Genomic DNA, 26,239 nt, shown 5'->3' with positions numbered 1-26,239 from the left:
GCTCTAATTGATGTCAAGAAACTTGAGACCCCCAGATCAGCTTCCCGCCTGCCAGCTGCCTCTCTTGAGCCCCCTCCCCCTCCCTGCACCCCCAGCTGCTCTGTTCACTTCCTAAGACCTCCTTTCCTTCTCCTTTTCATCTCTACCAACACAGCCAAGGATAGGGCTCAGGCCTTCCGGCCCCCTACACTTCTGGCCCCCCTACACTTAAGTCTCAAGGTGGGAGTCACACTTCCTTCGGAGGGTTGGGAGATTTGGGAGAAGAAACTTAGACCAGGAGTCTGAGAATTACAGCTCAGGGAAAGAGAGGCTCATACTAGATTACGTCTGTGGCATTTCTGAGCTCAAGGAATTTCTTCCTTGTATTGTGCATCCCGGGTAAGAACTTGTCACTGTCTCAAAAGTACAGGCCCTACACAGTGACACACCCATGACACCAGCCCAGTTTCCACAGCCCACTTCCCTTCCTTATTTCCTCCTCACAACAGTGGAAGACATTTTAGGTCTGGCGCCTGAAGTTTGGCTGCTTCTACCCCCAGCTCTCTCCCAAGAGGGGGACTCCTCTTAATGTATCCAGTATGCGATTTCCTCCCTCTAGAATTTCTGGTGCCTTGTTATGCCATGGCTGCCATTCTTAGAAATGCTAGGGGGTTCTTTGTCTCATGCTGCCTCTTCTACCCCATCAGCTCCTTTTCGTTTATGGGTTCTGTGAAGACATTCCTGACTCGGAGCATTCTAAGAAGTCACAGACTGGAGCGTGGTCCAGGCTTGGTCTCCCAGGAGGGATATTTTATGCAGGCCCTGCTAGGCAGGAGCCTGAGTTAATGAGAATAGTCCTGGTGATGGGGGAAGAGGGTGAGGTGGACCGCATACCCTACCTTCCCAAATTTCCCATAAATTTGTGGCTATGCTGCCCTCTGGTGGCTGAATTTTAGTCTATCCTGACAGGGACATCTTTGTCTCCAACAACCCCAATGGCTCTCCCTCTTGCTGCATGTTGTGACAGGCCTTGAGGAGAAAAGAGGACCCTGAGGATCCCTCACTTTGCATGATTTATCTTCAAAGATCTGAACCCTGTGGCATGTTGGTTAAGAATTCGGACTTTCCCAGTCAGATAAGGCTGAGTTTCACTCTGTTCTGCCACTCACTGTGTGACTTTGCACAAGTTATGTAACCTCTCTGGGCCTCAGTTTCCCTTTGTGTAAATGGGATTAATAGTACCAACCTCACAGAACCCTGTGAGAAATTAAATGTATGCAAACTAACACCCCCTACCAGCACACAGTAGCAATGAAAACAAAGCAATACAAAAACCTAACTGGGCTTTCTTCTAATTTAGTTCTATGGCTTTTTCCTCTCATTTCATTATTCTGATTTAGGGAAGCCTGGGAAATTTTCTGAACCATCCTTCCCCACCTCCACCTTGGACCTCCCCCTTTGCTTTCTTCTCTAATCCTGAAACCCAAAGAGAAGAGATTCCTTTCACTTCTCCCTTGGGAGTGTTGGGGACCAGATCTGATGGGGGATGAGGGAGGGGGAGAGGAGTCAAGCCCTGCTTTCTCTCCTTCCATCACGTCTTTCACCTAAGAAGGGAATCCAGAACTAGTTTCACAGTGTCTAGGGGGTCGTACTTCTGGCCCCGAGTGGAAAGAAGCCATGAGAGAAATAGGCATCTGCTTTCCACCAAGCCGCTTGGTTCCAGGATGGGTTTGGAAAGAGTGAGGTATGAGATCACAGATTCTAGTTCTGGTCAGTGGGGGCACTGGGTCAGATCACAGATTCTAGTTCTGGTCAGTGGGGGCACTGGGTCAGATTTATTGCACTTGCAACAGAGTTTAAATAAGTCCTGGGTGTCTGGTGCCAAGGTGAGGGAAGGGTTGGGCAGAGAGAGGAGGGGCAGCATCAGTGCAGCTGGCAGGCAGAACCCAAATTCTGCAGGTCCAGGACAGTGGGCTCCCCTTTCTCTGGGGAACAGGGAGGGCCTGTGTCTGGCCAGGCTGAGGTTCCAGATCTGTTGCCATTATGGCCCCTTCGGGGTCCTGGGAAATTCCTGGCTTCTCCTAAAGCAGGGTGAACTGGGCCTCCAGGATCAGGTCTGGAGCAGGCCCAAATATAGTCCCAGATCTGCCTGGATTAGGTGCCAATGTCTGAGTCTGGGTTCCAGATCAACTCTAGACCCCAGGCTGGATGTGGCCCCATTTGAGTTCTGATTCCCCTTCGAGCTGGGCTCTGGGCAGCATCTATCCTTGTGGCATCTGTCCTGAGCTGGTCCTGGGGCACCATCCATAGTTAGTGTTCCTTCTTGGCCCACCAGGGTGGGGCTGTCCAGAGCTGCCAGGTCTTACTCCCCAAGTTCCAAGTTCTTAGCTGGGGCCTTCTTTTGGATCTCTGGCAAGGCTGTGGACAGATCTTTGCAGGTTGGAGCTGGACAGGAAGTCCTTGTGGCATGTCTGGCCCAAAGAACTGTGAATGGATTTCCTAGTCATCTTTCCAAGTTGTTTCAGGAAACTCTCCAAAATGCAAAGGCTTCAGGGAGGCTGGGGCCTCTGTCCCTGGATCTGAGTTCCCCCATCCATGAAGAGGGTATGTGTAAACAAGGGTCCTTCACAGTGCGTGGGGGGGAGGGATCCCCAGCTCCTCACCCGCCTGGCTCTGGCCCTTCAAGTATGTCTCTGGGCTGGGGAGAGGAGCTTCTCCCTGGCCCTCAGCACCTTCAGGAAGTACCCAGACCCCTCCCTTTCAGTAGAATGAGGGTGGGGAGACTGGTTCTTCAGGATTGGGAGTCTGAAATTGGGAGGACTCAGGCATCAGAGGTGGCTGGAGGCTTGAGCTGAGCTTTTTCCATGGCGGTGCCATATGGGAGGGAGCGTTTGAAGAATCCGAGCTGATAAAGGGGAAAAGAGGGAGAGTTTAGGTACTATGGTTGCCTTTTCTCCACAGCTCTTATCCCAAGAAGTAATAAGGAGGACTCTAGTGCCTCCAGCCTCTACATCCTGCAAAGTGGCCTCTGAATTCAGGCTAGGACTACCCCTCCAAGTTGTGCAATGGACCCAGGAGGACTAAACTTGGGGGTGGTTTTGTATGGTGGGTATCTTTTACCAGTGTCTTTAAAATTCCCCAGTTAAGCCAGAAATGGCAGATAGGTTTGAACTCAAGCGGCCAGTCTGATTGCTTAGTAGTGGCTGCTTTTGTTTGTTGGTTTTTGAGACAGGGTCTCACTCTGTTGACTAGCCTGGAGTGCAGTGGCATGATCATGGCTCACTGTAGCCTCCAACTCCTGCGCTCAAGCGATCCTCCCACCTCAGCCTCCAGAGCAGCTGGGACCATAGGCACGCACCATCAAACCTGGCTAATCTTTGTGGTTTTTTGTAGAGACAAGGTCCTAGTGTGCTACCCAGGCTGGTCTTGAATTCCCGGGCTCAAGCTGTCTTCCCACCCTGGCCTCCCAAAATGTTGGGATTACAGGGGTGAGCCACACACTTGGCCATGGCTACCTCTTGAGAGAGATTCTGAAGCCACTTCTAGGAGATGATCAGTAGCCATTTCTAGGTTAGTGATGACTGCCATGGATTTTTGGAGAAACTGACAGCACAAATGCCATGTATTTGTAATCTGTGGGTTCCACTGATTTTGCAAGTATAGGCAAACTTACCGTCTTGAGTCAAGAGGACCCTTTCTAAGCTAGGGGCTATAGAATGTAGGGAGGGATCCTATAGGAAGGGTTAGGATGGGATGCATGTAGCCAGGACAGAGGTGGGGGCACATGGCTGGTGAACTGGTCTAGAGGTAGATACTTGGGACTGTGCCAGGTTAAGGGCAGAGCCTGATGAGAGGGTAGCCAAGTCACAAGCAGGATGTGGCTGACCTTGTAGAGGATGTAGATGAGTAGACCTAGGAGCAGGAGGCCAAAAAGGATGGCTAGGATGATGATCCACAGTGGGACGCCATAGCTGCCTTCTGCCTTGGTCCATTGCACAGCTGTGGCCACCTGGGGAGCAAGTTGGGTTAAGTCAATGAAAGCTCAGAAGTTCTTTCCACCCTATACTTGGCCTCCACTTGTCATTGGATCTAGACCCACTTCCCACCTCTTATTTTGAACTAACAGCATTCTGAGCTTAAAAATTTAAGTTCCGGCCGGGCGCGGTGGCTCAAGCCTATAATCCCAGCACTTTGGGAGGCCGAGACGGGCGGATCACGAGGTCACAAGATCAAGACCATCCTAGCTAACATGGTGAAACCCCGTCTCTACTAAAAAAATACAAAAAACTAGCCGGGCGAGGTGGCGGGCGCCTGTAGTCCCAGCTACTCCGGAGGCTGAGGCAGGAGAATGGCGTGAACCCGGGAGGCGGAGCTTGCAGTGAGCTGAGATCCGGCCACTGCACTCCAGCCTGGGTGCCAGAGCGAGACTCCGTCTCAAAAAAAAAAAAAAAAAAAAAAAAAAAAATTTAAGTTCCTAAAATGTGCAATATTGTCTCTTACTTTCGGGCTTTCATATCATATCCATTTCTTTCTTTGACAGGGTCTCACTCTGTCACCCAGGCTGGAGGGCAGTGGTGCAATCTCGGTTCACTACAACCTCTGCCTCCTGGTCTCAAGCGATCCTCCTGCCTCAGCCTCCCGAGTAGCTGGGACCACAGATGTGCAACACCACATCTGGCTAATTTTTGTATTTTTTTTGTAGAGATAGGGTCTCACTGTGTTGCCCAGGTTGGTCTTAAACTTCTGAGCTCAAGAAATCCGCTTGCCTTGGCCTTCCAAAGTGCTGGGATTACAGTTGTGAGCCCCTGCGCTCGGCCTCATATCTGTTATTCACCTCCCCAGGATATCCCTTTCCTGAATGACTAGCCTGGTTAGTTCCTATTTATTCTTCAGGTCTCAGCTTGAACATCACTTCTTCCAGGAAGCCTTCCCTGATCCAGTTAGACTGGGTTCAGGTGTTCCTATTATGTGTTTTCATAAATATCACCACACTTGGAACACTGTGTTGTTCCACGAGACTGTGAACTCCAGGAGCAAAGATACCATGTTGGTCTTGCTTACCACGCTGTCTCTGGCATCTGCACAGTGCTTGGCGCATATTAGATTCTCAACAGTTGTTAATAATACCAAGGCCAGCCCTCACCCATGTCCCAGCCCTAGTTCCAGCACTCTGAGCCCTGTATTCCCTCGTCCAGTCCTCTGGCCCTAGACTCACCTGACGCTCCTTTTGGGGCAGCTGCCGAGGCAGGATTCGGTAGGGCATCTTCAGGGCTTTGTACACAGCCTCACACTGCAGGCTAAATGGCTGGTGCTCCCGCTGTGGGTGGGAGAAAGTTGGTCAGCACATCCTCTCTTGGGATCCAGAGGACATAGGGTTCCCCATGGTCTGGCTGGGGTTGTGATCTTTCCCTATTTTGGACTCATTCTTCCTGAGTCTCTCTCTCTCTCTCTTTTTTTTTTTTGAGACAAAGTCTTACACTGTCGCCCAGGCTGGAGTGCAGTAGTGTGGTCTTAGGCCATTGCAACTTCCACCTCCTGGGCTCAAGCAATCCTCCTGCCTCAGCCTCCCAAGTAGCTGGGACTACAGGCATGTGCCATCGTGCCCACCTAATTTTTGTTTTGTTTTGTTTTTGTAGACGTGGAGTTTTGCCATGTTGCCCAGGCTGGTCTCAAACTTCTGGGCTCAAGTGATCTGCCAACCTCGGCCTCCCAAAGTGCTGGGATTACTGGTGTGAGCCACTGTGCCTGGCCCCTGAGCCTCTCTTGATGTTCCTTATATGGGATGACAAATGTGTAACTGAATAATTGTAACGATAATATATAATTAGATGACTACATGTTCAATAAAAACTTTTTTTTTTGAATTATTAATGTGCTTTGACACCAGGACAGTGCCTGGCCTGCAGTGTGTGCTCAAGAAGTGACTGCTCTTTACTATTCCTACATGTGCTTACCTCTCCACTATGGATTCATCTTCCATCTCACTGTTTTTCTATCATTCTTTGCACACTGGTCTCCCTCCAGCCCTCCCCCCTCTGAATGGGCCGGGAAAGGGAAGCTGCTGCTCCCACTGTGGTCACTAGGTGGCGCCAAGGACATACAGCCTGGTCTAGACAAGGGCAAGGGAGCTGGAGTGCTGGATCCCATTCACCAAAGGAGGGGTGGCTACTGTAGTGGAGAAAGGGGTGGGTCAGTCTAAGCAGGCCCAAAGGTCAGGGGTCAGGGCTCCTCAGAGGTCAGAGGTAAGGCTCCCTCACCTGCAAGAAAGTCTTGGCCCAGACTCGGAAATGCAGCTGCAGACTTTGGCTCTCTTGTTGGTGCAGGGGCCCGAGCTCACAGCGCAGCCTCAAACACTCAGCCTCCGGGCATTTCTAGGAAGAAAGAAGCTTAAACCTGGTGTTCTGCCCTTGTGATGGCTGTGAGAACCCAAACAAGTACTCAACGCTTTCCTCCACACCTCATTCCCTGTCTGACTTACCAGGATCTGAGGTCCAGAGGAAGCAGAGCTGCGGCTTGGAGCTTCCCGTTTTTGCCGGTGGTGCAGGGAACCCTCGGGATCCAACTATAAGAGAAAGAGAGTATTGGGCCCCTTTGCCATCTCATTACAGCTTCTGAGTCAGCCGGCACCTGGATTCCAGAGCAGCTTCAACCTATTCTTTCATCTATCTCTTTATTGATCATCCAACTCTTCGCCTCCTATGTGCAAGGCACCGAGCTCGGGGTTAAAATATGGAAATGAAGAAAACTTGGTTCTTAGAGTTCACGCTAGAGGAGATGCTTAAATAAATAATTAGGTCCATGTTCCTGTTTTTGCACTGGCTGTTCCCTCGGTTTGGAATGCTCATCCCTGAGTCTTACAGATAGGTTCAACCTTATCTTTCAGGCCTCAGTTCAACTGTGACGTCAAGAGGTTTTCCGGTGATTCAGTTTAAATCGTATCCCCACAGCTTATTAACACTTCACTTCATCACTTTTCAATCCCTGTTAATTTTTCTCCTTCTCTTTCTATTTTCTATGTATATCACCCTTCACTAGAATGTAAGTTCCATGAACGTGGAGACCTTGTCAGTTTTGTTTGGTACAATATTTCCTGGGCCTAACAGTGTTCAGTACAGGCACTTATTTAATTAAATGTTAACGAGTAAATGAACTATAAAACAGGCATTGGGGCCCAGAGGAAAAGGTTTGAAGAAGGCTTCCTAGAGGAGGTGGCACATAACTGGGCCCTAGGGGTATGCCAGGAAACAAAGAAGGGATAGTTCAGGCAGAAAGAAACACAGTGGATGAAAGTCCTTTTTCCTCCAGAGGCTTTTGAGGTACCTCTGGGCCTTGTGACCCTCAGCCCTAGCTATAGGCACATCCTCATTGCCTCTTGCAGGCCCCCAGCAACCTTCCCCAATCCCCAGGTCCTTTGAACCTGCTCCTCTTCCCCATGCCAGTGTTCAGGCCCTTACCTCCAGGCCTTTTGGGTTAATGGGGTGATTGGTGGTGCAGTTGAGTCCCGTAACTCTGGTCACATATAGGAGCTGCTGACCTTCCAGAGCCTGGGGACAGCTGAGCTCCAGCACGCCCTGGCTGATGGAGCTGGGGCCTTGGTTGATGAGCTGAGGAGGGAAGAGCACAATCATCATGAGAAGGAAGGGAATGCTTCTGCCCCCTTGAGACCCTGGATCACCGTGGCTCCACTATACCTTGCTGTCGGGCTCCTATCTCAGAGATGAAGCAGGGAAGCAATGGGCAGAGGTGAAATCCTCTCTAGCCAACACTTTTGGAGGGGGCTCCATCTTTCTTTCCAAGCCACTCAACTGGCCTGTTTGTCTTCTGGCTGTTTCTCACAGGACTCTGCCTCATGCCTTTACATATCACTTACCCCTCCCTCCTCTCTTTCTCTCAGTACCTCACGTGGGTCTCAGCCATCTGTCACTCATACTACCTCTCCTTTCCCTTCATTCATTCTGGCCCTGCCCCTTTCCCTCCTTACCTCATAGACATGGTGCACAGCAGGTCCCACGTCCTCCTCCTTCTGAGGCTGGTCTCGGGGATGCCAGTCGCTTACTGGGAATAGCACTGCCTCAGGCTTGGAGACACTAAGGAGGAGGGTGGTTTAGGGGAGGGTGGAAAGAAACCCATATGCATCATTCCCTAGAAGTCTGTCTCCCCTCTCAGAAAGACCCCATTCTGCCTGGCACTGACCCGTTCAGGGTGACCTGGGCCTGAGCCTCCACGGAGAGCCGGAAGGAAACCACGTCACTTTGCGAGTTGTTGAGATTCTTGCTGTGGGATGGAGGCAAGACTGAGGTGCTAGAGTGCAGCCAGTGAGAACTGTGCCCAGCCCTCCCTTCTGTCCCCAGCTCAGCCCCAGCCTAGACACACTCACTCCCTACCTGAGGATCTGGAAGTCAAACTGGATGGTTTTCTTAGTGTCCCGGAGATGAGGGACTGTAAACCGAAGGCCACCCCACAGCTGGGGACAGAACAAGAGGAAAAGAGGGCAGTTGGACTGTGTATTTCACTCTCCCTCCCTATCTCACAGCGGTACTCTCGGCTGGCTGGTTACCGCCCTCAGGTCTGCTCTCCCTCTGTCCCATCCTCCTTCATCCCAGACTTACACTGGCTCCTGCCTTCATGGGGTTGCCCAGGTCACACACCAGCAGGCGGCTCTGGTTCACGGCAAAGTAGTCACAGCTCAGGCTGGAGAAGTTCTGGAGGTGGGGTGGGCACTGGTCAGGTTTTGGTGTCCTCTCTGGAGAGGTATCCTCCCAACTCCCACTGGAGAATCTCATCTCACCCCTGGATGTCTGACGAGTCCTGAGTACTCAGCCTCTGGAGGGGCGGTGACCCGAAGCTCAGCCTCATAGGCGCCACCCTCACCCACATTCTGGGCATGGAAAGTGAGGTTTAGGGCATTCTTGTCACCCAGGTACACATGGTTCTGCTCCCTGGAAGGGACACAGAGGGTAAGGGAAACTGGGGAATTAATCCTCAAACTAGGACAAAGGACAATTATAAGAGTAATAATACGAGGCCGGGCATAGTGGCTCACGCCTGTAATCCCAGCACTTTGGGAGGCTGAGGCGGGTGGATCACGAGGTCAGGAGTTCAAGACAAGTTTGGCCAAGATGGTGAAACCCCGTCTCTACTAAAAATAATAATAATAAAAAAATTAGCCGGGCATGGTGGTGGGCACCTGTAATCCCAGTTACTTGGGACGCTGAGGCAGAGAATTGCTTGAACCTGGGAGGTGGAGGTTGCAGTGAGCCGAGATTGTGCCACTGCACTCCAACCTGGGTGGCAAGGGCATGACTCCGTCTCAAAAAAAAAAAAAAAGAGTAATAATACAGTAATAATAGATACTGTTTACTGAGTTCTAACTCTATGGCAGGCACTAGGCTAGATTTTTTATGTAGATTATTTCATTTAATCTTTCTAAAAACTCTGAGAAATAAATGCTACTATTCCCACTATACAGACAAAAGAGTTAAAGCTCAGAGCAGCTGAGCAGCTTCCCAAGGCGACACAGCTAGTGTGTCCCTGGCTGACTCTCTCAGGTGCCAGGTGCGCCCGCACTCCCTAGCTAGTCGCGCCGCTTACCCGAACACTTCCAGCTGCAGGCCAGGCACGCAGATGTTGTCTTCTCCACAGTCCAGCAAGATCTGAGCCTGGGGAGCAGGGCAGCCTTGAGAGGGGAAGTTTAGACCCATTCCTGGGCTATGGGCTCTTTTCTTTCCGGGGCCCTGCCCCCACAGTACCCAGGCCTCTGTCCTCCCAGGTCCCTTCTCCCTGCCCTGTCCTCACCTTGTCCTCTATCCGGCTCTTGCTCTGGTAATGCAGGGCTGGCCTGAGGCCGTGGCTGTCCACTGGGGCTTGGGGGTCCAAGGAGAAGTCGAGAGCGATGTGAATTGGGGAGAGTTTGTCTCGAAATTCTGACTCATTCTGGGGACGGAGGAGAGAGTTCACAGAGTCAGGGGACTCTGGAGACTTGGTGGTCCTGCTCCTCAGCCTCTCTCATATCCCTTTGTCTGCTTAGGGCCCAATTCTGACCATTCTTATTGTTTCAGAGGCGCTGGCAGCCTGCTTCCCAGCTCCTCTGACAGAAAGTCTCCCTTTCTCAGTCCCCACAAGAGTCCCAAACCCTTCACTGGAATCCCCCAATCTTTTTCCCTTCAGGAGGTGCCCTCAGTTCTATGTGGCCACCCTCCCTGGCCAGTCCACACCCTGCCCTCTGGGCTATACCCTGAGGTAGATCTTCATCTCTCTGCAATCCTCTCGAGCCCCATTCTGGATGAGCAGGGTCTGGGTCAGGGTTGCCTGCCTGGAGGCCAGGAACAGTGCCCGCCGTACCCCTCCCTTCTGCTTCTGCCAGTCCAGCTGAAGTTCCACTGTGAAGCCTGCAGCCAGGGACATATAAGGGGAAACTGCTTGTCTCTCCTCATCTTTTCAGAGAGAAGAAATGTCCCCAGGTACCCAGTCCCTTCGTTCCCTGTCCTAGGGCCTGAGAGATCCAGGCAGTCTCCCTCACCAATGGAGTCAGCAACATGTTTTCCAGAAGCATTGAGGCAGAAGCTAAGGTTGATGCTGGAGAAAGACCAAGAAGAAAGCTGGTGAATCCAACTGGAACAGACATCCTATCCTCTACCTATCTCCCAGCCAGACCCAGACTAGGACACCCCCATTTTTCCCCTTCTGAAGGCAGACTTGGTGCCCCTGCCCAATCCCAGGCTCAGGTCTCTGCAATTCCCTGGGCGCCAGCTCACCAGGCCACAGGGTTCCCCTCTAAGCTGCAGCTGCGCTCCTCTGGGTTGAACATGGCAGGGAAGATGGTGAGGGAGGCACTGGCAGACACGATGGGGCGGCCCCTGCCAAGAGTGGATGTGGGGTCAATAGAATTAGGACTCCTCTGTAACCTGGACACAGGAAACTGATGCCCAAGCCCCAGAGTGTGTGTCCTCTGCATTGATTTTCCCAACCTCAGCTCTGTTGAGAAATTTCCAGTTCCAGTTCCCCTACGTTGTCCCCTCAACTCCCCTTGGAGTTCATACCTGTATACCACAGCCTTGTCCACACCAAAGGACCCCACAATCAGATCTGTAAGAAGTCAAGAAATCACGTCTTACAGCAAGCCCCAAATCAGGATCCTTTCTTCCTAACCCCTCCTGGTTTCAACGCTCAGGGAGGCTGAAGTGAGAAGACAGCGCCCTCTGTTGGAATTAGCTAGAACTGCACCCAGGAACTTTAGGAAAGGTGAAGAAGAGAGGGTAGGGGTCAGTGACCAGTGAATTTTAAGGTGAAAAGGGGCCTCAGGCACAACTCACCAGGGTATCCGTTGCCATCCAGGTCTCGGCCTCCTCGAAGGGCAGAGCCAAAGAAGTCTGGGGTGTGGCTGGCTGCCCACAGGGGTTGCAGAATCTGGGAAGGCTTAGAGCCCAGCCCTCCTGGGCCCCCAGGGAATACAAACACTACTCCCTGCTGGGTCTCCCCACCAAAGGGAGCCCCAATGGCCACATCTGGAAGACACAGAACACACACTAGTCAGCAGGCCAGGAATCCAGGGGCCCAAATCTCTACTCCCAGACCCCAGGACCTAGGATCCTAGTTTTTTCCCATCTGTCAGTCCCTATATTCTAGTCTCTTGAAATCCCAAGACCCAGACAGTGGGGTTTTAACCCCTTGGGAAGTCATGGAGGTCTGGGTATCTTAGCTGACAGACGCCCTCTCCCCAAATCCCTTCTGACTTGGGCCCCTGCCTCCCCTTTCACTCTCTGAGCCCATGGTACTCACCATTGTAGCCATCCTGGTCCAGGTCCCCCAGGGGGGTCAAGGAGCTGCCAAATCGGCCAAACTCATCATGGCCAGTGAGGGTAAGGGTGGGCGTGGGCTCTATGCCGGCTGGGTGCTGCAGGTAGACGTAGACCCTGCCCACCTCCTGAGGCCGCCCGTCAGGGGTCCGATCCATGAGCAGGGGTGCCCCTACCAGCAAGTCATCCAGCCTGAGGGGAAGGGCAAACCCAGGCATCTCGATACCCTGTCTTGCCACCCCACCCCAATCCTAGTGCCAGAAACCCCAGGCACTCTGGATTCCATCGAGTCAGAAGACCTGAGGTCTCTGATCATTAGCTCTCAGCTTTCCTTGTCCCTGAGCAAGGGGAATGCAGGTATAAGTGAGAGTCTAGAGAAAAAGCCCTGGAGAAATTCTCCTTGCATTTTCTGTCCCATTCCCACTCTTCCCTCCTGGAGCTGGGAGAGGTATCACAGTGAGCTCATTTCCCACTGCTCACCCGTCCCCATTGATGTCTGTGGCAGCCACTGCATAGCCGAAGTAGGAGGCCATCTGGGGAGGACAAAGGGGCAGCGCTGGGTCAGAACTAGAAGGTTCAATACACAGGATCAAGAAGGGCTGGAAGTTGGGCTGACACAGGTCAGGGCTGGGGCTTCATTGGCAGAGGGCCAAGCTGGGGTGGGATTGAGGGGTATCCTTACCTGTTCCCCTGAGAAGTTGTAGAGGGATCGGATGTCTGAGCCATTAAGGATGGTGACCTGGGGGATGAAGAGATAGGCCCCTTGGTCCTGGAATCCCAGAGTATCCCATGGTTAAAGAACAGATGTTTACAGGACACTCAGGGGCAGGTATCCCTTAGAGATGCAGACCACTGTCCCTAGCTCCCTCATCAGCTTTGCCCTCATATTCCCACCTCTATGCCAGGTAGCTCCACCCTATGTCTGCTCCACTATTTTTCTGCATATCAATCACCAACTACTGACAGATTTGTATTTATCTGTTCCTTGTCCCTCTCTACCCACTAGAATGAAAGATCAATAGGGGCAGGAACTTGATTTTGTCCTTTGCTTTCTCCTCAGAGCCTAAAGTCATGCTTGGTGAGTAGGAGGCACTCAATAATAATTATGACTGAATGTGTGCCGGTGCCTCAAACCCATCATGTTCAAAACCTAAGTCATCCTCATCCTCCAGTACCCCGAACCACAAACACCATGACTCCCCGATGTTCCCTTAGTGACTGGCCCCACCAGGCCTCTTGAATCCTGGTATGAGCCCTTTCCCAGGACTGCTAGACAGATGTCTTGACAATGTCCCTGCCTCCAGCTCTCCCAGCAGATTTAGGAGGCTACCTCTGGCTTGGAAATCCAGTGGCTCCCTGCAGTCACTGCCCAAAGTCTCAACTTCTTGGCTGGTCCTCCAAAGCTCTGGAGAATGTGGCCCTAACCTATCTGTTTTTGCTCAACCTTTCCATATTCTACTCATCCTCAATCAGCTCATGAGTCTGCTAAGCTGGGCTGAAATTGTTTCCTTTTCTTCCACCTCGTTCATGCTCCTGCACAGGATGCCCTCCTGCCTCATCTCTGCTGAACCTTCATAGAACCTTCTCTGATCTGTCCTCTTCCTTTTTAAACATTTTAAATTTTTATTTCCTGACTCCCCAAACTTGTTATCATCCTTTTCCTAGAAAGGAGATTATTCCTTCCCCTAAACTGCTATGTCACTGTATCCACTTTTCTGAAGTTTAGCAAAGTGCAGAAAGAATGCTGATATTGGATTAAGAGAGACCTGATTTTTTTTTTTTTTTTTAATTTTGAGATGGAGTCTCGCTCTGTCGCCCAGGCTGGAGTGCAGTGGCGTGATCTCGGTTCATTGCAAGCTCCGCCTCCCGGATTCATGCTGTTCTCCTGCCTCAGCCTCCCCAGTAGCTGGGACTACAGGCTCCCGCCACCACGCCTGGCTAATTTTTTGTATATATTTTTTTTTTTTAGTAGAGACGGGGTTTCACCGTGTTAGCCAGGATGGTCTCAATCTCCTGACCTCGTGATCCGCCCGCCTTGGCCTCCCAAAGTGCTGGGATTATAGGCATGAGGCACCGCGCCTGGCCGAGAGACCTGATTTTAAACCTACTTACTAACTGGTTGATCTTAAGGAACTTACTTGGTCTCTTAGAACTTCAGTGTTCTCACATGTAAAATACAAATGATAATATCTACCCCATAGGCTTGTTGTGAAGAATAGAAATCATGAATAGATAGCGCCTGATGCACTGAGTAGAGAATGAATAGTTGCTCCACTTTAGATCATAATTGTATGAGTGTCTTATCTATCATACTTGATTAGAAGCATCTTATAAGATGGGGTATGATACCTTATTCATCTTCTTATCTCTTACCTTGCCTTAATAAATGTTGTTAATTGAATGAACTCCGCTGGCACTCTTATCTGTATCTTTTTAAAAGCACTTGTCCTCGTCTAATAATAACATCTGCCAGTTGTACATTGCCCAACAATTCACTGACTACTTTCACATGCATTTTCTCATTTCATCCTTGCCAGAGCCTTGTGAGGTCAGAACGATTGTTATCCCAGTATACAGAGAAGAAGGAGGCTCAGAGAGGTTCAGCAGGAAGCAGAGTATGAATAAAGAGCAGAATGATTCTGCCAGAGTAAGTGCCAGAACTTGAATGCCAGTCTGCCTCCAGAGCCCGTGTTCTGATCCACCTTTTTGAGCCCTTGCAAACTGCCATGCATGGTTCTTTGTGATTAGGCAGGGGAGGAGAGGAAGTGAGGGGTCAGGCTGGGTCTTACATAGCCGTAAGTGAGGTTCCCTTTGGGCACACCAGCAACAAAGTCTGCAGAGAGAAGAGAAAGTTGTGACTTAAGGTCGGGGAAAGGGAAGTAGATAATGGTAAGTGGCCGAGTTCACAGGCTGTCTGACCCTGAGCCTCTAACCACCCCCCTCCCTTGGCCCCAGCCTGGGGACACACTCACCTTCTGTGTCATCACCACTGAATTCACCTACAGCCACAGAGTATCCTGGGGGACAGAGTGGGTGGATATTAGGATTCCTGCTTTGGGGACCCCTCTGCTCTGGCCTATCCCCCAATCCCTTCCCCACCCCTGCTGGGCCTTCATAGTCAGCAGGCACATGGCAAGTATGGCAGGGGTGCTGGGGATGCCCGCGTAGGAGAGGGGAGGCAAGGGGGTGAGTGGGGACAGGAGCACTTGAGGTTCTCCCTCTGCCATCCCTTCCCCACTTGCTTGCTCACCTAGGTAGCTGTCATCATAGATGGAACTGGCCTGGCGAGTCTGCAGCTGCCCCTGAACCAGGTTGATCAGGTACTCGGGGTAGTAAGATTCTGCAATCTGCTCCTGAGTGGCAGACAGGATCTGGCCTGGAGCGAGGATGAAGAGGGAGTAGATGGTGGGGAGGTGGCAGAGGGGGCTTGGGGCTCTGGGGGCTGACTGGGTAGTATTCCAGAAGTCTGGTTCAAGAAAGGGAAGCATGGGGAGGGTGGTGGCATGTAAGTTTCAGGAAAGGAAGAGGAGAATTGGGAGTAGGGTGGGAGGCTATGTGCCAGGTGACTTAAAGAATGGCAGAAACACGCTGGGCATGGTGGCTCACGCCTACAATCCCAGCACTTTGGGAGGCCAAGGCAGGTGGATCAGGAGTCTAAGACCAGCCTGGCCAAGACGGCGAAACCCCATCTCTACTAAAATTACAAAAATTAGCCAGGTGTGGTGGCAGGCGCCTGTAATCCCAGCTACTTGGGAGGCTGAGGCAGGAGAATCGCTTGAACCTGGGCAGCAGCAGTTGTGCCACTGCACTCCAGCCTGGGTGACAGAGTGAGACTTCGTCTCAAAAAAAAAACAAAGAATGGCAGAGAGAGGACTTACCTTGCCAGAAATAGCTTCCTGGTCCACCTAAAACCACACGGCCAGTCTGTGGGTGAAAGGAGGGGAGTCCAACATCTGGTCTCGATCCCCCCGTGTCCACCACCCACGGCCCCTTCTCTCCCAGACCACACTCTCACCTTGGTGAACTCAGCACTGAAGCCTCCTTGGCAGTAACCCTGTCCTGCTGCCCAGCTGAAATCTGTGAGGGGAGAAGGTGGTGAGAATGAGCCCTGCATAGAGGGTCATCTAGGAAAGAAGAGAGGGCATAGGGAAGGGGGTGGGAGAGCGAACCAGAGAAAGGGCCTCCCTGGACCAGTCAGTAAGCATAAAGGCTAACTAACTGGGTTAACCTTTATCTTAAGCAACTTAGAATCTCATGGGGGTATGTGGTGGGGGGCGCGAGTCAGCCCTAAGTATATGAGACACTCCAAGTATATGAGAAGGCAGACATGGGGCACAGGCCCCCTCTTTCCCCTACCTGAGCGGCAAGGTGCATACTCCAGAATTCGGGTGAAGTTATTTGTGGAGAGGTAGCAGGTACCCACGGGGTCGCTCAGTGGCTCCTTCTCTGTGCGCCAGCTGTACAGTGGAGCGCACGCCTGGGAAGGCCCAGGAGGAGGGGCCTCAGATTCAGTCCAGTAAGGCCCTTCCTCCTTCCCTCCAGGCCCGGTGTTATCCAACCACTGCCCATCCCCTGGCCACCACACCACTGAGCCTGCTGACCGCTCACCAAGATGGAGGAGCCATGGGCTCGAACTGTTGCCCCGAACCACTGCAAGGACTTGTACTCCACAGGCTCCTCTCCTTCTGAGCTGGACAGTGAGGACTCCAGGAGCCGAGAGCCTTGTGGGAGTGAAAAGAGGGAGTCTTGCTGAGCCATGGACAGCTGAGCTCTAGGGCAGCCCCTACCCTCAGCCTGGGGATACCCAACAAACACTTCCAAGCCCTGAGATGTCATGACTCACTGGGAGTGCGGAGTTGGTAAGGAGCTTAATTCTGCTTTGTGTAGCCTGTTTGTGTAGCCTGACTCACCTCTCCACTACACACATACACATACACACACACACATACACACACAAGCACACGCACACAGAACCTGGCTTTCTAGAGTTGCCTCCCCATAGTTCCTGCTTTCTCACCCAACTGAGATAAGGATGCCTGCTGTGGAGTAGGGGCAGGAGGGTGGTGGGGAACAGTGGCTATTTCCCAAGAGAGTAACCCTTTGGCTGAACTTCTTTGTCTGTACTTGGGCTCGGTCTCTAACAGCATCTTGTTCCACCTCCTTTTTTTTTGAGATAGGGTCTCACTGTGTTGCCCAGGCTGGAGTGCAGTGGCGTGATTGCAGCTCACTGCAACCTTGACCTCCCAGGTGCAAGTGATCCTCCCACCTCAGCCCCCCAAGTGGGTGGAAACTATGCCCAGCTAATTTTTGTGTTTTTTGTACAGATGGGGTTTTGCCATGTTGCCCAGGTTTTTAAAATTTTTTATTTTTTAAACAGGGTCTTGCTCTGTCACTCAGGCTGCAGGGCAGTGGGGCAAGTACCACTCATTGCAGCCTTGGCCTCCCCACTCAAGTGATCCTCCCACCTCAGCCTCCCAAGTAGCTGGGACTACAAGTGCTCACCACTATGCCTGGCTCATTTTTTTTTTTTTTGAGACAGAGTCTTTCTCTGTAGACCATGCTGGAGTACAGTGACGTGATTTCAGCTTACTGCAACCTCTGCCTCCTGGGCTCAAGTAATTCTTGTGCCTCAGCTTCCCAAGTAGCTGGGATTACAGGCAAGTGCCACCATGACTGGCTAGTTTTTGTATATTTAGTAGAGATGGGGTTTTGCCATGATGGCCAGTCTGGTCTCAAACTCTTGGCCTCAAGTGATCCACCTGCGTCAGCCTCCCAAAGTGCTGGGATTACAAGCATGAGCCACTGCGCCCGGCCCCGTCCAATGTTTTTGGTAGAGACAGGGTCTCACTATGTTGGCCAGGATGGTCTTGAACTCCTGGGACCAAGTGATCCTCCTGCCTCAGCCTCCCAAAGTGCTGGGATTATAGATGTGTGCCACTGTGCCCAGCCTCTCCGGTTTTTATTTCTGGAGACAGATGGCCCTAGTTCATAACCTCACTCCAATGTTTGCTAGCTGTATAACCTTGGATAAGCTACTTAACCTCTGTCTCCTCACTTAGAAAATGGGGATAATAATACCTTATACAGTTGTTGAAAGGATTAAGTGAACTAATACATGTAAAGTGTTCACAACTGGGCCTGGCACAGAGCAACTGATAGCTATTAGTCTCTGTCTTCCTCCCATCCATCTGTGTCTACTCAGACCTTGAGCTCATGAGGGCAGTGGCTTAGTCATGTTTCAATCCCTGCAGCACCAGCACAGTGCCTGTCATGCACTGTCACTTAGTCACTACTTCGTTAAAGCAACTGAATAGTTTGTGCAACATTTCCCTGTCTTTGTCTGTGTTATGGCCCTGGCCTCCCAGAGTTGTGGGTGATTCAGGGGAAATGAGAGCCACATGTTTCTGAATCATGCCCGTCCTCCTTGGGCTGGGCTGGACGGGAGTGTGCAGTGAGTGCCATGGGGATCCACTGTAAGCAGTTGGAGCACCAGAGCTGGTGCTGAGCAGTCACGTGGCCGGGGGTTCCAGCAGGCTCCACCCCTCACCCCAGGCCCCACCCAGGCCTTGCCCCCAGGCTGCGGTCCCACTCCACAGTCCCTCTCTGAATTTCACTGGCCTACCTTTGCTGTCAAATTCAATGGGGGTGCACTGTGTGGGGCTGGCGCCCCAAGGACAGAGGTAGACAGCACCACCCTGCAGCACTCCTGGCTGGCTGGTGTTAGCCTTGGGTGCTCCCACTAGCACACTGACCCTGTGAAGGGGAAAAGAGAGGCAGTTCAGGATGGCTCCTAGCTCTTCATCGGTGTCTGGAGGCAGGAAGGACCCAGGCCTCTAGGCTGGGGCTGGCTGGGGGTGGAGTAGATGCCCCCTGGGTTGTATTTATATCTCAGAAGATGCCACAGATGCCAGAGGCACAGACTGGAGTCAGGCGGTCCCCATGTGCCGCTGTCACTAACACAACCCTCTCCTCCTCCTGCCATTCTCTGTCCTCTCCTACCTTCCCCTGTTCATAAAGAGAAGAGGAACCAGAGTCAACTCCCAGAAGGGGAAGAGGGGCCAAAGCCTGTACCCCCGGCTTCTCCCTCTCCTCTGTGTACCTTCTGAGATTAGATGTGCAGCCTCTGGAACCCCAAGGTCCTGTGGAGCCTCAGGGTCTCTCATCTAGCCTATATACTCTCCTCCCAAGCTAAATCCCCTCCCTGGGCCAAGACCCAGGCATCCGGCTGCCCAGCCACCCGGCCTTGGGGCGTGTAGGAGGAAAATGTGAGTCTTGGAAATTAGGCAGCAGGAGTGGAGAGAGGAGCTGCAGGACAGTGAAAACAGATTGTTCCACTGGGCCTGGGCCTGCCCTCACCCCGGTCCTGGTGTGGACCTCCCCTTCCTGGCTGGGTCTCTGTCTCAGCCCTTGAACCCCTTTCCCATAGACCACCCCCAGCTGACTGAATTAAGAGTCTTCTCTACCGGGGTCCTAGTTCTGGACACAGTGCCTCCGTTCCCCCTGAGACGAGAAGTTTGCCTCTGTTGGAGGTCCTATGTAATGGGGTGGTCATAGCTAAGGGGCTGGGCAGTCCTCCTGCCGTCAGCTCTGCCTCATTCATCCCTTGGTCCCTTGCCTCCAAGACCTCCACACAGCTCTTGGCTCTCTTGGCTTTCTCCTAAGGGTCTCCCGCCAGGAGTTGTATCTGGCTGCCTGGGCAACTCGACCCAGCCTCTGGACCAGTGCCCCTGCCAGCCTTGGCCTCTGCTCTGCTCCGTGTCAGCCTTTGGCACTGCTTCTCAATCTCTCTGTCCCTCTGCCCCTATGACTGCTTGCTCTCTTGGTTTTGGTGTTTGGATCCTATCTCTCTATCTCAGATTTTACATTTCTCCATCTCTATTGGTTTCTGTCCACTTTCAGCTTTCAGCCCATCCAATACCTACCCCTTCCCTGATATTTGAATACCTTCCTCAGCTTTCTCACTAGGCAAGAAGGCCCAAAGTGAGGGAATATGGTAGAGGTTACAAGAGCTGGGGGTATTTTCCAAGAAGACCAGGTATACTGAGGCAGGGAGGAGTGGCCCAGGAGGTATAGGGGATGGAAGCAGCAGAGAGGACAGTTCTGAGGGGACGGAAGTGGGGAGAGAGGAGGGGTCTGTGAGGGCCAGTGGTGAGAATGGAGGGGAGAGAAGGCAGGGTCCAGAGGAATAGGAGGTGGGTAGGCTGAAGAGGGAGAGCTCCTGAAGTTAGGGGGTGGGGAGGGGAGGTGCCAGTCTCCGTTACTCTGGGGACAGGAAATGTTTACTGCCTGTGGCTTCCTGTCTGTTTCCAACCTCTCACTTCTCCGTTTGTCTCCCACACCCCCACCTCCCTGCCAGGCCCCACCCTTCTCACTCAGGCATGACATCCAACTGGGGGGTCTGGCTGCGCCGCCCCAGGGCTGGGTGAGGTGAGAGGAGTAGACCCCTCTCTCAGCAGGGGCAGCCCCCAGAGAACTTGGTTGCTGCCTTCAGGCTCTAGAAAGCAGAAAGGGCCACCAACCTGAACTAGACCAGAACAGTAGAGGTACAGGAAGCAGTGAAAGGAGCACTGGACCAGGAGCCAAGAGTTCTGGTTCAGGCACTAACTGTGAACTTGGGCAGTACCCTTTCCCTCTTCCTCTGGGTGAAGAAGAGGTTATCTCAAAGTTTTCCTAGATCTCCGGGCTAAGGCCAAGGGACCCTGTTCCTGTTCCCAATTTCTCCAACACCCACTGCTCTTGGAGAGGAGCTGAGCCTGACACTTCTGGGGTGGCCTGAGGAAGTAGCCTGGAGTTTAGCAGGTTGCAAGACAGAGAGTTTACAAAGCTTGTAAAGCTGACAAGTCAGGGGCATATCCATTCCGGCTGTGTGATGGTTCAAGATACCTGGCATGCAGGCAAGTGACACAGACCCAGGCCTCCTTTCCTCCTGCCACACTACCCATGGCTTATACCTGGAGAGTCAGTGGCCCTTCCATCCCAGCAACCTTAAGTCAATCCAATAAATAGTGCCTCCCCTGCCAACAGGCCAAGTGAGGTGACTGGCGCCAGGGATGGCATGCAAGCTAGTTTGTCTTTGTTTTCCCACATCTTGTTCCTGCTTCCTAAATCCTGCAGCAGTTGGGCGCTTTTAGGGGTCTAAGAAGATAACAATGAAGGGTCCGTGGGCTATTTTCAAGATTTCAGAAAGGCTAACGGAAATCATGCATTTACCAGATAAGGTGGCCTAGGCTAATTAAAAGTGTATTTGCTTTTGGCTGGAATTATATCAACTTATGTGGGAACCTGGATATCTTATGCTGGTCAGAAACTCTGATTGGCAGCTATAGATGTTTTTGGTTAATAAAAAACGAGAAAAGCGTCAGATGCGGTGGCTCACGCCTGTAATCCCAGCACTTTGGGAGGCTGAGACGGGCGGATCACAAGGTCAGGAGATCGAGACCATCCTGGTTAACATGGTGAAACTCCGTCTCTACTAAAAATACAAAAAAATTAGCCAGGCATGGTGGTGGGCACCTGTAGTCCCAGCTACGCGGGAGGCTGAGGCAGGAGAATGCGTGAACCCAGGAGGCAGAGCTTGCAGTGAGCAGAGATTGCGCCACTGCACTCCAGCCAGGGGACAGAGCAAGACTCCATCTCAAAAACAAAACAAAACAAAACAAAACAACAGCCGGGCGCAGTGACTCACGCTTGTAATCCCAGCACTTTGGGAGGCCAAGCAGACGGATCACCTGAGGTCAGGAGTTTGAGACCAGCTTGACCAACATGGCGAAACCCTGTCTCTACTAAAAATACAAAATTAGCCGGGCGTGGTGGCGCATGCCTGTAATTCCAGCTACTCAGGAGGCTGAGGCAGGAGAATCTCTTGAACCTGGGAGGTGGGGTTTGCGGTGAGCCGAGATCGCGCCATTATATCCCAGACTGGGCAACAAGAGTGAAACTCCGTCTCAAAAAAATAAAAAATAAAAATAAAAAAAATGAGAAAAGGAATTCATTATTTCTTACTAAATGCAGTTTGGCAGGTACACTCTTCTGAAATAGAGTCTGAGAGAAGAAATAATTGCCATAATTTATTCTGAAGCCTCAGAAATGGAAGGGTTGATCCTTAGAGACACAGACTACCACAGCTAGAAGGCACTGTAGAGAGCATCCACTGGTTTTAAGACTTTACTGTAGGTGCCTCAGGCCACATGGCATAAAGGCAGGCTGGCCTCGTTCTGACACTCCTTAAGAAAAAGTTCAAAGCTGCTCACCTCGTCCCATGTTCTCATTCTGTAGATGGGAAAACTATCTCAGAGGAGTTAAGTAATGTGCTTAGGTCACTCAGAATCCCTCCCAGAATATGAAGCAGAAATCAGGAATCCTGATTTCTAGGACAGCATTCTGGTCTGCCCCATGGCCAACTTATTCCCTCCTCTCATATCTGCTGTCTCCCCAGCTTTTGATTAACCAAGTCCCAGTTCAATACTGGGTTACTGTTTGACTCTGTTGGACTGACAAGGTCAGGGGTGGAGAGCAGTAAGTGGACCAGTGCCCAGCTCCTACAGGTCCTACAGCAGCATGGGCCAGGCCAGAGGAGGACACCTGGTTTGGGGTCCCCCAGTGCATTCACAAGGGATATGTATGATTGGCTGGGGAAGAACAGCTGTCTCCACTTGTGGCAGTTGCAGAAGGAAACAAGGGGCTGAGCTGAAACTGGCCTGCCTTTCAAGCTTTCAAGTGTCCTGGGCCAAGTCACTGTCTCTCTTCAAGCTTTGGATTCTCTGGCATAAAATGATGGATTTCCCTTGAACGTTTCCTAAACTAACTTCTGGTTCAAAATTTATATGACTCCTGAAGCCTCAGTTGTTTTTATTTTTTGTTAGTTTGTTTGCTGTTTTTTTGGGATGGAGTCTTGCTCTGTCTCCCAGAGTACAGTGGTGTGATCTCAGCTCACTGAAATCTCGGCCTCCCAGGTTCAAGCGATTCTCCTGCCTCAGCTTCCCGAGTAGCTGGGATTACAGGTGCAGACCAGCACACTTGGCTAATTTTTTTATTTTTAGTAGTGACGGGGTTTCACCAGTTTGGCCAGGCTGGTCTCGAACTCCTGACCTCAGGTGATCTGCCCGCTTTGGCCTCCCAAAGTGCTGGCATTACAGGCGTGAGCCACTGTGCCTGGCTAGCCTCAGTTTTTATATATCTAAAAATGGGGCAATAATGCTTCCTTGGCTTTAACACAAGGATTTTTGTTACAATCCAATGGAAAAATCGATATGAAAGTGCTAAAGGAATATAAGAGACTATTGTTACTATCACCAGTATAAGCAAATACTCAAAGCAAGTAAGAAATGGGGGAGAACTTAAAGAACTAGGCGGTAGCCAGGAAGGAGAGAACCAGAAACAGAAACAGCTACCCCATAAAAACCATGCTGCCCATCTATTGATCACCCTCTGCAGACCAGGTTCCTTTTGTATATGTTTTCTCATTTAGTCCTCAGAACTCCATTAGTTAGGTGTCTGATTTTCACGGGAAGACCAGCCTCCAAGAGCTTAAGTACCTCACCCTAGGTACCAGGGTACCACACAAAAAACTAGTAAGTAGTGGGGACTCACACCTACCTCTGTCTGACTTAAAGCTTTGCCCTTTCCTGCTATCTAACTGCTTTGGTGTTCACCCTGTCCTTTAATGCGGTTTTGGTGTTCACCAAGAGAGGTGATGCAGGAAGAACAAGAACACTGAGGCTGTCCCTCTTTGGCAATGGCCGTAGGTGAGGGGCTATGTTTGTCTTGTGTTGTGGGGAGGCGGGTGAAGGCCTAGCTGTGGTGGGAGGAGGTCACTGGGAAGGTAGAATGTTCTACTCTAAGAGGGTATTGTAAATAGGAAATGAGAGGGAAGGAGTGCAAGCTGGACACCTGGGTTCTCTTGGGAGGGGAGATGAGCAGAAGGGGAGGGGAAGGGATGAGAGCTGGGTCCTGTTTTAGAAGAGGACTTTAGGGACTATAGGATCAGGCCAGGGGCCAGACAGACACCTAGGGGACCAGGAATGTGTGAAGTCCAGATGTTTTAGAGGAGTGTTTTAAAGGGAAATTTAGGGGAGGTGGGGAGTAAAGAGAAGGTTAAATGCCAGACAACTAGATGCTCTGATCTGCGGGAGGAGACCTCATCTCCTTCCTCCCTCCCTCTTTTTTACTCCTTTAGGGCTGTGATAAGAAGTTTGAGAGAACCTGGGGGAGACCAGGCCTGGCAGAGGCTCCAGGCCAGGGTGATGCAATGGGGTTTGGGCAAAAGGCCAGGGGGGTAGGGTGGGGGTTGGGTGGGGACGTTGAATAGCCCAGAACCAACTGCCCAGGCCTAATCATTTTTCTTTTCTCCCATCCCCAAGTCCTCCAGACAAAGGAGAATTTGCCTTTCTCCCCAATTGTATTAGCTAGATTAACCCCTTTGCTCCAAAAACCACAGGGACTGAGTAGAGATCAGTTAACTGTCTCATGTGTAAAAACAGGTCACTTCTGAATTCCCCGCAAACTCTGAGATCTTGGGGGTGGGGTGGGGGTGAGCAGTAGGAAGCTCCCAGCTCAGAGATGTAGAAGAAAAAGGATTACACCAGTCATTGTGGAGGACCAGGAATCTGGCATCTGTGGCCTAGCCCAGGAGCAACCACCTACCTCTTTTGCTTCCCAATCTCCCCCATCCCACATTTAAACAGACACCCTTGGTTCTAATGTTGCTTCCACTCTAACTCCTGTTTCCTAAGCCTGTCAGCACCCCATTTTCTAGGCACTCGGGGTCCGGGTCTGCTTATCACTCTGCTGAGTTGGGAATAAGGATCCTCCTTTGAGACTTCCAGGGTCCTGAGTCCTTCATTCTGACGTTCTTGGCCCCACGGAGCCGGCGTCTCCCCAGCTTCCGACCCCAGCCCCAGAAGTCCCGGTCTCAGCACAGCTCCAGCCGACCAGCTACAGGAAACCAGCTTTTCTCTTCCTCCCAAGAGCTAGAGGAAGAGGGAAACCGCCCACCCCCCTTCAGGCGCGCACACACCCCTCCCGACACATCCCAGCACCCGCCCTTGGCTGAGTTCGCCCCCAGCCCCAGCGCCCCCATTGCCAGGGTCCCCGCACTCGCCCCCAGTTCTCGGATCCCCTCGCCTGAACAGAGAATGGGGGTGGAGGGAGGAGTAGGAGACAGAGGAGAAAGGAGAGGGAACCGCCGTTCCTCTCTCGGGTCTTCCCCAGCCTGAGTTGAGGGGGGAGGGGAGGATGAGGCTGGCCCCCATTTAACCTTCCGACCCCTCAGTCTCTGACTTTCCTCCTACTATACGTAGTTCATTCGGCTTCTACCCGTTCTCTCCCCGCACAATGGCCCCTACGGATCCCGAGGTCTCCTGGAGCCCCTCAAAAACCCTTCCCGGCCTCTGCACCCCCTCTGCGCCCCCACCCGCCTCAGGTCCCAGCAGCCCACAGACTTCAGCCAGAGACCCTCAGCTCTCCATTCACGCGCTCTCCTCTCTCTTGGCCCGGAGACCCCTGCCCAGACTTCTCCAGCTCCGTGTCCTCTCCCCACCCGACACATGTCTCCCCACTGATCGCAAACGCCAGGGCCCCTCCTCACCCGCCACGGTGCCCTCCCTACTCCAGCGCGGGCCCCCAACTTTAGCGCGGGCCCCCAACTGCAGCTCTAGTCCTTCCAAACTCCACCCTCAAACTCAAACTCTGGTCCCCTCCAGACCCCAGCCGCGCCCCCAGTCTCCAGGCGGCTACCCCACCCCCATCCCGTCGCCAGCCCTCCTCACTCACCCGTCTGTTCCCGGCCGGTAAAACTCCACTGAGAATCCGAAGAAGGAGCCTGGGGGCCCCGAGAGCACTGCTGGGGCCTCCGCGTCAAAGTTGAAGCCCCCGACCCTGGGTGGCGGCGGCAGCAGCAGCAGCAGCAGCGGCAGCAGCGGGGATCGGCGCCGGGGGCCCCAGCGCAGCTGCACGGCGTGGAGAGGGGACTCTGGCGTCCGGCTCCCCATAGCGCCCGCTCTTCCCTGTCCTGGGGCCACCGACCCGGAGCCGCTTCCTAAACCTCCCAGAGGCGAATGACTCAACGCGGGGAGGAGTTTGCCAAACTCCCGGCTGAGCCCTCCCCCCGCCTGCCGAGGGGGCTGGCGGGGGGGCATTCCTGGGTCCCTGGAACTCCGAGCCCGCGTCCCCCACCCCTAAGGGGCGTGGGGGGAGGCGCACCTCTCCAACCCCCTTTCTTTAGCCCCAGCTGGAAGCCGGTTGTCTGGACTGGGTTAGATTGGGCGGGTTTGGGTTCTTCCCCCTCCTCTCTGCTTCCCCCTCCTTCCTCCCCACTCCTTTCCAGATGTACAACGTAAACGCTCGGAAAACGAGTCGGAAAAGGGAGCGGAGAATTTCCTAATGAGGAAAGGAATCACTTCTGGTGGGTGGAGGAAGCCTGTATATGTGTGTGGGGTCTCCCTCAGTGCTTTAGGGAGGAGACTTTG

General features: G+C 52.4%; 1 protein-coding gene across 1 annotated transcript; it reads right to left on the bottom strand.

Moving 5' to 3' along the window:
- Nucleotides 1–1,791: 1,791 nt before the first annotated feature.
- On the bottom strand, nt 1,792–26,013 carry LOC105474221 (integrin subunit alpha 5). The gene is made up of 30 exons (XM_011728714.2): nt 25,545–26,013; nt 18,397–18,527; nt 16,383–16,495; nt 16,131–16,251; nt 15,790–15,851; nt 15,653–15,698; nt 15,025–15,150; nt 14,747–14,791; nt 14,564–14,607; nt 12,457–12,513; nt 12,255–12,307; nt 11,758–11,966; nt 11,292–11,483; nt 11,019–11,064; nt 10,734–10,835; nt 10,499–10,554; nt 10,213–10,367; nt 9,775–9,912; nt 9,571–9,638; nt 8,768–8,918; nt 8,589–8,681; nt 8,364–8,443; nt 8,173–8,253; nt 7,961–8,066; nt 7,434–7,583; nt 6,458–6,541; nt 6,237–6,350; nt 5,195–5,296; nt 3,866–3,988; nt 1,792–2,884 (listed from the first exon to the last, which is right to left on the bottom strand). The coding sequence occupies exons 1-30, from the start codon at nt 25,907–25,909 to the stop codon at nt 2,801–2,803; spliced, it is 3,297 nt and encodes a 1,098-aa protein (XP_011727016.1). The 5' UTR covers nt 25,910–26,013; the 3' UTR covers nt 1,792–2,800.
- Nucleotides 26,014–26,239: the final 226 nt, after the last annotated feature.

Source organism: Macaca nemestrina, chromosome 10 (genome assembly GCF_043159975.1).
Source record: "Macaca nemestrina isolate mMacNem1 chromosome 10, mMacNem.hap1, whole genome shotgun sequence".
Taxonomy (NCBI): Eukaryota; Metazoa; Chordata; class Mammalia; order Primates; family Cercopithecidae; genus Macaca; species Macaca nemestrina.
Note: the sequence above shows the minus strand (reverse complement) of the source record. Positions and strands in the feature narration are given on the sequence as shown.

Excerpts from the sequence above, each read along its gene's own strand:
- LOC105474221 (XM_011728714.2), bottom strand. The coding sequence starts at position 25,909 with ATGCCCCCCCGCCAGCCCCCTCGGCAGGCGGGGGGAGGGCTCAGCCGG. Across the intron at positions 11,967-12,254 it reads ACAGACATCAATGGGGACGG|GCTGGATGACTTGCTGGTAG; the intron begins GTGAGCAGTGGG and ends CCTTCCCCTCAG. Across the intron at positions 5,297-6,236 it reads GGGCCAAGACTTTCTTGCAG|CGGGAGCACCAGCCATTTAG; the intron begins GTGAGGGAGCCT and ends TCCCACCCACAG.